Source organism: Rattus rattus, chromosome 7, assembly GCF_011064425.1.
Source record: "Rattus rattus isolate New Zealand chromosome 7, Rrattus_CSIRO_v1, whole genome shotgun sequence".
NCBI classification, from domain to species: domain Eukaryota; kingdom Metazoa; phylum Chordata; class Mammalia; order Rodentia; family Muridae; genus Rattus; species Rattus rattus.
In genome coordinates this window covers 85,652,078-85,662,987 of record NC_046160.1, presented here as the reverse complement: position 1 = coordinate 85,662,987, position 10,910 = coordinate 85,652,078, and the positions used below count along the sequence as shown (strand labels likewise).

General features: G+C 44.8%; 1 protein-coding gene across 3 annotated transcripts in view; it reads right to left on the bottom strand.

Moving 5' to 3' along the window:
• Positions 1-6,094: 6,094 nt before the first annotated feature.
• Daam1 (dishevelled associated activator of morphogenesis 1) overlaps positions 6,095-10,910 on the bottom strand; it is a 160,678-nt gene continuing 155,862 nt past the window's right edge. For all 3 annotated transcript variants that reach the window (XM_032907909.1, XM_032907911.1, XM_032907910.1), the window contains 2 exons: positions 9,339-9,509; positions 6,095-8,747 (listed from right to left, as the gene is read on the bottom strand). In XM_032907909.1, the coding sequence (XP_032763800.1) occupies positions 8,538-8,747; positions 9,339-9,509 (381 nt within the window). In that variant the 3' untranslated portion in view covers positions 6,095-8,537. The remainder of the gene's footprint in view (positions 8,748-9,338; positions 9,510-10,910) is intronic.

Genomic DNA, 10,910 nt, shown 5'->3' with positions numbered 1-10,910 from the left:
TCTCTCCAGGGGGCTGGAGAGAAGGCTAGAAGGTCAGAGCACTCGCTCTTCTAGAGAACCTGAGTTCAGTTCCCAGTGGCTACATTAGGCTGCTCACAATTTCCAGGCATTCCGATACTCTCAGGCCCCCTCAGACACACGGCATACATCTACACATACATTAAAAAAAATAAAACCTTAAAGAATATTGTCAATCCAAACTGTCACTAAGTCCCCATAATAATGGGCGTGGATACTCCAAGCCCAGTTAAAATGTGGGGCACCCAGTGAGGAGAACAGTGATCTGTCCGGTGAATTTGTCTGCTACTTTCTACACTTCCACCTACTATCTTCCCGGCTTGCCGTGGTGACTTCCATGCTAGCGATGCACGGGTTAGTGATGGGATACATGTATGTGCTTTTGGTGACGTCCAGATGGGCCCTGAAGGAGCAATGTCACTACTGTGGTCTAATAACAGGAACCCTGCAGTAAGCCTCATCACTGCTGAAAGGTCACATGAGCTCAGTAATTACCCTTCCACCCTGCCCTTCACAAACACAGGGCAAGAAGCCAGGCTTCATGGCTGTGGCCGATAAACAGCAAAAACCAAAATGGTTTGTTTAATTCCAGTTAGAACATTGCCTGCTGTGACTTCCTAGGACCTACGGGCCACAGGCCTCAGAGGTGAGGAGACAGCATCTTACAGGGACTCTCAGAACTGCTCTCCCCTGCTTCCGGGAAGGAAAGCAAGGCGCTTGAGGAACCGATGTAGTTTCACTGCTCGTGTCTGACAGCAACAGAGAGAACTCTAGAGCTCGGCTCTTGGGTGCTGGGTGTTGTTGAGTTGTTGGTGCAAGGGAATGGAATAGGCAGACGGGAGGTGGGGACAGCCTTTGGTGGCATGTCCTTAGTAAGCATAGGTAGCTCCGGAGAGTAAGAGTCTCTTAGCCACAGTCTAGGGAGGGAAAGGCCAATCAGTGTCCTTTGGCACAGTGCTCCTCAGGCAGCCTCTTGCAGACACTGGAGGACCAGCTTTTACTCCAACCCCACCACAAAAATGTCAGGTCACAGAGCAGCTCGACTTCAGGGTCAAACAGCTCACATTCAAGGCAGCAGTTAAAGCTTGTTTCCCACAAGGGGCCTAATGAGGCTCTCTGACGTATAGTCACTAATGAAGCTGGGAAGGGAGGGGAGAGGGAAAGGAAGGCAGAGAGAAAGGGATGGGGGAGGGAGGAAAGGACAAAGAGAGAGGGGGAGAGAGGGAGGGATAGACTGAGGGGTTTTCTTGTGAGTCTTCTAATAACAACTGGAAAAACCCATCTTAAACTGCAATCTTAGAGGTTTATACATTGAACTGCCTGAGTGTCTGGCATTCCCAAGGCCAGCCTTTTCTTTCTTTTGGTTTTTAAACAGTTCAGCAATGGGATAATTGGGTTTTAGGGTCTGGGCCAAAGTCTTGAAGAATTGCTGTGTAAATGTCAGCCAAGGAAGGGTAAAAAGCTACTTCACTGGGCTTTATATTTTTAAATATTTTATCTGACTGTCTGTCTGTCTACCCATCCATCCATCTATCCATCATCCATCAATCCATCCATCCATCCCCTCATCCGGACAACACACACACACACACCACACACACACACACACACACACACACACACACACACACACACACACGTGTGGTGGGTGGGGACACACGCTCAGGTGCCATGGCAGCAAGGTCAGGAGATGGAGGGAACAACTTGCTACAGTCAGTCATCTCCATCCTAGCCAGCATTAGGCATTGTCTCCTCTGGGTTTGGGCCACTTTAGGGTGTGGTGGGATCCCATCACTTTTAATCTGCATTTTTCCCTCTTGATACCAGTGTGGATCATCTTCTTATAGGTGTTTTTTTCTGTGAGGTGCCCAGGTCTTTGGTTCATTTGTGGTCGCTGAGTTTTATGGGGTCTTTGTACATCTGTTATCAGTTGAAAAAGCTTTCTACTAGGCGATGACTCAGTTTCATTCTCTTGACTGCTTTTCATAGAGCAGGTTTTTTTCTTTCTCTCTTCTTTTGGAGATGCTGGGGCCTCAAACTCATGGCCTGGGGCATGCTAAGAGAGAGCTCTATCTCTGGGCCGGCTGGCCAGCTCAGGGAGTTTGGATTTTTGTTTCTTTCATAGATGTTTTTGCTGGTCATCAAAACTAAAGTCAAGCTAGATTTTCTCCCATCTTTCCCCCAGTTTTTCTTAGTTCCATTTTGCATTTGGGTCTGTCTGTAACTCTTTTGTTTTTGTCTTTGGAGGAGAATGCACTGTAGCCTGTACCCAGGCCATCTGTTGCATTGTGTGGCCTTGGCTCCCCTTGTCGGAACATCAGCTGTTGATCTTAAGTGGCTTCTATGTCTGTTTCCTACTCACAGATCTCTTCCAAGGGCACAGCTTTGCTCTCCTTCAATGCTGTGTTGGCCATCAGGGGTCTCTGGTCTCTTTTAGGGGTGTCCAACCCCCCGGAGCCACATTTGGCACATGAAGGCCATCGTTATGGCCCATCACAAAAGAAGCTCACTTAAAACATAACCATATTTTCCTCTGACATGATTGTGCAGTTTCTAAGCACGATGTTTGTAAATGATGTTATTTATATAATGTCAAGACACTGCACTTGCTCAGTAGATTCTAGACACAGCTTGTTGACAAGCACAGAGTAAGTTACTGAATTTTGATTGAGATGTTATCGGATCTGTCAATCAGCAATCTGGAAGCCCAGATATGCTAACACTGAGCTTTCTATCTGCAAGCATAAACTATCTTACCCTATGGTTTTCAGTTTTCTTCTGACAGTCTTATCCCCCCTACCCCCTCTAAATCTCACAGAGATTTTGTTAGATCTGTGCCTATAGACTGTATTTCATTTTGGGAGGTACTTTCATGAACGGAGTTGTATGTTGAATTTCAAACTCTACTTGTTTATACCTGGCACACAGGGAAATGATGGACTTTTGTGTATTATTAACCTGGTGTCCTGTAGTCTGGCTCCCCTTTTAAAAGTACCCCCTTTCCTTTATAGTTTTTGGGAGCATCCTTTCCGGGAAACACTTCCGATTCTGGAATGAACAGACAAGTCCAAGGCAATCAGATTTGGAATGTTTCTCTACTCTGAAGGCAGGGATGAGGACATGAACTACAAATGTTCCCTGCCTTAAAGGACTGTAGATTTGTCACAAAAAGGTCCAGCACGACCCTAACGGGTATGTGAATGAGCTGGGAAAGTGGCACTGGAAAGAAGTGTTATTAAGCCACTTCCCTTCCTCCTCCTAGAGCAGCCACACAGGGAAGCAGAGAGAACTAATTAGCACAAGTGTAGAGTGTGACTGTCCTCGGAGCAAAGCAGCCACCATCTTGGGGAGTGCACTGAGCTCACTTGCAAATGGACAGTGCCAGCTAGGCTTGTTGACTATTAGGCTGTTTTCAACTTGTAGGTCTCCAGCAGGGGTTACATATCAGAGATCCTGCATATCAGACATTTACCTTACAGTTCATAACAGTGGCAAAACTACAGTTATAAAGTAGCAACAAAATAATTTTATAGTTGGGGCAGTGTCACCACATGAGAAAGGATATTAAAGGATTACAGCATTGGGAAGGTAAAACATACTGGTTTATGTCCTCTCGTGGAGGGTGGGAAGGCCACTCTCTCATCTGGGCATCCAGCTGCTCGCTACCCCCTATTGTATACAGCTCAGCCTAATTGCACATGGCAGGGCTGGTGGGGACAGTAGAGTATATTGGCTGAAGTCACTCCTCACTCATGCACTGTATGTGCACCCTATATATTCATTGATTCTCCAGAGTGAACTTGAACAGAATAGTACCTCCCTCCACTTCTCCTTCGGAATTTAGAAGTGGTAGATGGTGGTGGTGGCAGCTCTCCCTGAGGAGAAGGGGTAGATGTTGCTTATGGCATCCCCTCTGAGGAGGAATTTTAACCCCACCAAGTGATACGAGCAAACCCATCTCTTCTTAGGAACTGTTTATTTTCTCTGAAAACCCCAAACCTATCAACGTTTGATGGGAACGCAGATCTCGTTAAGCTCAGCAGGTTGGAACAGGACCTGAGGCCAACATGGGCTTTGAAGAAAACTCCTGATAAGACAGTGTGATGCAGTGAGGCCGTCTCAGAAAAGGTTAAAAAAAAAAAAAAAAAAAAAGAAAGAAAAGCAACCTTTGATTGTACTCATATTGTTTGTTTGATACCATGGAAACACAGGTGATTAAAAAAAAAAAAAAAAAAACGATAAAAAAGTGCCAGGGAAGAGATCAAAGGGCAGCTAGGGCATTTTCTTCACTGTCTGGATAATGTCAAAACATTTCTTTTATGTGCATGAATATTTTCCTTGCAGGTCCCTGTCTGTGTATCACATGTGCCTGAAGAGGCCAGGAAGAGGTGTTATGCCCCCTGGACCTGGAGTTACAGAGGGTTGTGAGCCACCACGTGGGTGCTGGGAATGGAGCCCGGGCCCTCTGTGGGAACAGCCAGTGCTCTCAACCACTGAGCCCCCTCTCAAGCCCCAGTCTGCGTATCAGTACTGTTTCTTCTCTGTGAATGCATGTTTCCTTTTTATAATAGACACCCAGAGGTAGAATTATTGGTTTCTCTGAAGTAAGTGCTCTTAATCGCTAAGCTATTTATCCAGTCCCCTCAAAAAATGTTTAAACTTAAGCAAAGTTCATATCATTAGGAGGGGGCATACAGATATGGAGATGCAACACAATATAAATACAATGTAATAAGCAGAACTCAGTAATTAGAGCCCACACATGAACCAGAGGCAGGAAGTCCCGGTCTGTTACCTCGAATACCGTGAAGAAGCTGGCATCTACCCAACTACCCAGCAGGGAGCTGCCCAGCCTTCAGCCTTTCCTGTGGTCTCCACCTGATGGAAACACCTGAAAGTTTTCCCTTCCAGAATCTGGCCTTTGAAATGATTATGACCATACAAATGTGCCCAAACTGGCTTGGAGAGATGGATCCTCCTTTACGGTCCAGAGACTGGAGTGAAGATCCCAAGATTCCACGGAAAAACAGGGCAGGTATTGTGGCCTACAATTCTAGCACTCAGGAGGTAGAAATAAGAGATTCCCCTAAATAAACTAGTAAGTTAGGCTAGCCAGAATCAGCAAGGTAAAACTGGTGAAACTCTGGGTTTGGTGACAGCCTCAATATGGTGGAAATTGATTACTATATCAGGACTTCATATGCATGCCCATATAAGTGTAAACAAACTTGTACACACACACACACACACACACACACACACACACACACAGCCTGACATATCTAATTTACAGCATATAAATCCACATCAGGCTGCAGAAGATGGGCAAAGTTCTAGATGGGTTACATGATGGACTCTGCTAGAAGTGATCATCCCCCCAGCTACCGCCACGGCTGGGTGAGTGAAGACTAAACTGACCATAATGATCTGGAGCCTTCATGTCTTATCATGTCTTTACCCACATATGGAGGGCAAGCAAGGCATGTAGCCCCACACTCACGGACAGACAGGAGGCAATGGTGTGCTTGCTTTGCAGGATGGGTGGTCTGACTGCAGATGTCTCTCCTGCCTCAACTCCAGCAGCGGGGAGCAGCTTTAGTACTGTGCAGTTACCCTGTAACTTAATGGCAAACAAAGCTGGCGGCAGGAATCAGAACACCGAGTCCGAAGATCAGGAAGGTCAGAGCGTGGTGGGCTCGATGGTTGTTTTCAGCTTGACTTCAGAATGGAGTGAGGAGAAAGGAGGAGACGTCTTCCTCCACGCAGTGGTGTTTCTCATTCTGATGCACATCACGGTGTCTCCCGACGCACAGGGGCTGATGCTGGAGACGGAAGCTGCACCTAACTCAGACGCATGGACGTGCCACATAAGCAGTACAGAGAGAGACCGCAGTGCAGTCTGGATAGAGAAACACCGCTGCACGGGGACCTGTGCTCCTTTAGCTCCAGAGTAAGCACACTTAGAAACACATACACAGATCTGCTTCGCTGACACGCCACATTTAAACTCCATGATAGATTGCACTGAGATGTCTAACCTTGCTATTTTAATAATACATAGAAAACACATCCGTACACCCAGTGAAGTCGTCTTTATTGCATATTGCTATTTAAAAAAATGTACAGTCTCATAGCACACACGACACCTTTTTTCCCCTTGGTTCTGTAACAACAGTCTTGCATCTAAAGACTAAATGGGTCCAACTACTAAGCTAGTAAGATAAGAGACATTAATTAAGTTTAAAAATTATAATGCTTTTCTTTTTTTGGCATTATTTAAAAAAAATCTTTAAAATACATACTCAAGAGAGAAAAGTGACTACTTACACCAGCACCAGTCTAAAAAGTCCATTTTTTGTTTGTTTGTAACAATGGCACATGAAGTTACCTGCACAGTCTTTAGGAAAATAAACCGGAAGCTGGGAAGGGCAAAGGTGGCCTACCAGGAGGGCTACATGGAAGTGAGGAGGATTCTAAGAAAGGCAAGGGGACATGCGACACAGCCTTGCTCTCTGTTGTGAGTCTCTTTCCACAGTTCCAAAACTGAGCTGGACCAAACTTTTCCTGCTATCAATAGAAAAGAATATACAAAGAGGCACTTTAGATCAGGAACAGTGAAATCCATCACTCCACCCCGCTCCTCCTCCTCCCCAGGCTGGCCCGAGCCAAGTCTGCATCGGCACCACTGCCGGGATGCTTGTAGACTGGGGTTAGCTCGGGGCTGGGGGAGTCAGCTCTGCTTTGTACCTGTGACTGCCTTAGTGAAGAGCCATTTGCTTCCACATAATGGGTAGAAAAGTTGCTAAGTATGTGATGAAGAAAAACAAAAAATGTAAAAACCACAGCTCTTGACAATTCTTAGAGCACTGTTTCACAGCTTTTACACAGCACAGATCCCTTGCCATCTGCACTAAACAATATAGTCCATAGAGATTATTTTTTAAATAGTATGGTTCCTGTGTACTATGCACACTGGTATTCTACCGTCCCTGAAAACCCCATTTAGAGTGAGAATTCATTGGTGGGCAGGGACTCTGTCTTGCTTACCACTATAGCTCTACTATGCCCGGTACATAGTAAGTGCTTAATAAACAGTTGATACTTTACTGAAAACCTCAGTTTAGTGAGTAAATAATATTGTAGTGCAATAGGGAAAACTACTCTCTCCACAGGAAACCCAGCCACAGAAGGACAGAAGGAGAACAAAGAGAAAACGCTAGTCCCTCCCCACACCCTGGTACAAATAAATAAAGCAAAAGAAAAGTAGTAACAGTCCTCTTTACATACCATATAAGTTAAGGATACTAGGAGTTGGCAGGCCAGTGGTAAGCGTCCATATTTTATTTTCTACTGCTCATTGTTTTTTTTTTTTTTTGTTTGTTTTTTTTTTTTTTTATCATTTCTCCCTGAGAGTTTTATTTTTTGGACTGAAATTGTACAGGTAGCGTCACTGACACACAATTTAAAATGACAACACGTAACAGCGATCACTTCAAATATTTTTGAGATAAATAGATCTGAGCATCCCTGTAGATACTGTTGACATTTCGTGTCCATATGAATGCCCTTTATCCCAGGACATGCAGCACGGCCTATACAGAAAACAGAAGACACCCCTAAAGCACCCCTATGCCTTTAAGAACACTCTTCAGGGTTCTTCCACTAAGTCTCGGTGGGAAATTTCATTTGTCAGGTCTACAGAACTGTATTGTTAGGTCAGTGAGGAGGCGCTGGCAATTCTGGCCCTAACCCAGGATCCAGGAGGCATCATTTAGAAAATGTGTTTCCAAAAAAACAAAAACAAAACCAAAGAAAGAAGTCATCAAGAGCACTTGGCAGAAAAATTGATGAAATTAGGGGGAAATTGGTGTTCAAGTTTTAAATGTATAAACGAAGTGTGAATGACATTCTACATGATATGAATGTGTGCAAGATGTTCTCAACAGACGTTTGTACCCCAGGCAAGTGTGTACCCCAACAGCAGCATCGGAACCTCAGAACTGTTCCGCTCGCTAGTCAGTCACTGATGTGGGCGCGGTGCCTCGCCCACGAGCGCTGAGCTCAGCCCAGTCTGTTCCAATTCCATTTCCACCAGTGAAAATCGCCTCACTACATCAACTGTGGGAACCATAAAATACTTCACAAGACAAGCTTCTCTTAACTTCCTCTTTCCTCCCCCCCACCCCCTTTAAAGGAATGTCTGTCATCTGTTTCAGGAGAGAGTATTGTGCTTCTGAACAGGCATGGTGTTCAGGGAAATATGAATGCATACACAAAGAGTTTCTGGGTGCACACATTAACATGAACTTTTTAAGCATACACATAGGTCCCCGGACAACACTTAAGACTTGTATGTACATTTTCACATATATACACATACATTTACACACACATTCACACCTTCACTCACAGATGAGAGAAGAAATCGCCACTGTTTTGGATCGAAAGGCAGTGTAATGAAAAGTTCTAGTCACTCCAAAGGGCTGCTACGGCGCTTTCTAGAAAAAGATGCAAGGAAACTAAAAATTAAGTTTCGTGATTGGTCGCTCGCGGCTGCTGTCCGTCACCTGGTTGGAAATGCGTTTCCGGTTCCGTTTGAGTTTTGAAAGGTCTTTGTCGAACACCTCTCCTGAGCGCAGAGCCGAGACCAGGTCGTCAAACTCGCCACTCTCTTCACTGCTCTCCTTGGCCTTCCTCATCTTCCGCTCCCTCTCCCGCTGCTCTTTGAGCTGTGCATAGAAAGAGCCCTCTTAGGGTTAAGGTGCACTGTTTAGCATAGAGGAAAGGATTCTGGGGCACGCGGGAGCGAATACATCTCTAAAGTGAGCTATGTTCAGCTATGGCTGCTAACCTTTGTGGGTGAAGTGAGGGCTCATGGGAAAAGCATCGGACAGTGAAAAACAATGCTTACCGCTTCTAGATAAGTTCCATTATAGCCTTTTTTTTTTTTTTAAAGCATTTGAGGCAGTAAATAGATAATTTATGGCTTTTATAAAGGATGCTAATGTCCTTTTGCAAATTTATGATCGTTTATCGAAGGACATTTATGTCTAAGGAGATAAACTCTCAGGATGCGATCGACTCTTTCAGCCTTCGGAAAGAAGCTGCTCAAGGGGACTGTGTCGTGCTTAGTCTGAGCTACCTGTAGCAGTCGACAACGCTTGATTTTCCTCTCCCTGAGGAAAATCAGGGTTGAGGCTGGGTCACAGCTGGATGCTGGAGCACCTGTCTGCCAATGTGGCACCACGGAAGGGAAAGGCGACCCACTGAGACGCTGACGCAGACCTGCCAGGAGGGCCTGCTGAGGGAGCCCCTCTCACCTGAGCTTCCAGGCGAGCCCGCCGCTCCTCCTCCTCCTTCCTTTTCCTCATGTTCTCATTTTCCTGTTTCGCTTCTATCACAGCCTGAAGAAACTGATCAAAGATCCCAAAGAACTCATCTGGCTGGATTTTGCCAGCCTCTTCCCCAAAGTGCTTCACTGCTTTAGTGAACTGGAGAAAAAAAATTGAAAAAAGAAAATTCAGTATTCCAAGAGAATGGAGCTCATAGTCAAACTGAATTCTCTGGAGAAGGCTGAGCGCTCAGACACAGCCCTTCATTTAGCCCTGCATGCACCTACTCGTTTCCAAAGCAAATGGACACTCCTGATTCCAGAGCTAAGATTCCTGCCCACTTTGTTTTAGCTGAACACCTATGATCTCCTCATACAACTCTGGGTTAACCAGACAGTAGTAAACAGGAAGGCAAAATACTGTGCAGCAGGACACCCACGACAGAGACTAAGAGCAAGCCCTGCAGGGGTCCGAAACCATGGCCTTTAAGATTCCCTTTGAAGTAGTTTAATTCCACTTATTGGGGCCTCGTGGGGAACACGGAAAAACAAATAGGCCCAAAGACTGCTTTCTCCTACCCATAAAGAATGCTAATACAGTCTTTACCCCCACCCCACAACAGCTCTAATGAGGAAACAGCTGGCTGTGGACTCATTAATACTATCTGAAGTTTGTGGCTGACATTATTTTAGGACAATTCTACCACTCAGAAATCTTTTTAATGTCTCTTGTTCAAAGCTGACTGAAAACAAAGTTAGGGCTGGATAATTTTAAGTTTAAACAAAATATAGAGCAATAAAACAGTATGTATGTTTCTCTTTAAACCTCTTAACTGTTTTTGGTTCTCTGAGGCCTGTCTGTTGTAACTTAGAGAGCTGGCTTTCCTAAGTAGTCTTGGCATGACCTGGATGACCTGAGGACAGCGCCGTTACTGTCAGCATCCTGTTCCTATGGTAAGGCCATTGATGTTGGCCCTGTGCAGCCCAGCTCAGAGATGAGGCTCCAGAGTCCACAGAACTGTGCTAATCAACTATGTTCCGATAGAACCTTCTGTTTTCTTCAGATCAGACCATGGTAAGTTTGATTCATCTTCAAGTCCGTGGTTCTAATTGACTTGATTTTTCTTCTGTTACCTGCATTACTTACATTGTTAAGGCTTCCGATATTACAGTAATATTATGCATGCTAAAGAATGTTTACTGTGTTTTTATATATAACTAAGCTATGTATATTTTACATATTTTATAATTACTTTATAGTTTAAACTTTAGTTATTGTGTGTGCATACATTTAAGTGTGCATTTATGCAGTGGTGCCCATGTGGAGGTCAGAGGTCATCTTTTGGAGCCAACTCTCCTCATGGTGGGTACCAGGATGGAGCTCAGGTGGTCAGGTTTGCATGAAAAGTGGTTTTACCCACTGAGACATCTCACTGGCTCTCGAATTTTAATACATAGTTTTTTCCCCCAACCATTTTCTCTTAATGTAGAGCTGTTCTCAGTGTTTTACTTATTTGGAAATATTCTATTACAAAACAGAACCCTTTAGGGAAAAACATAA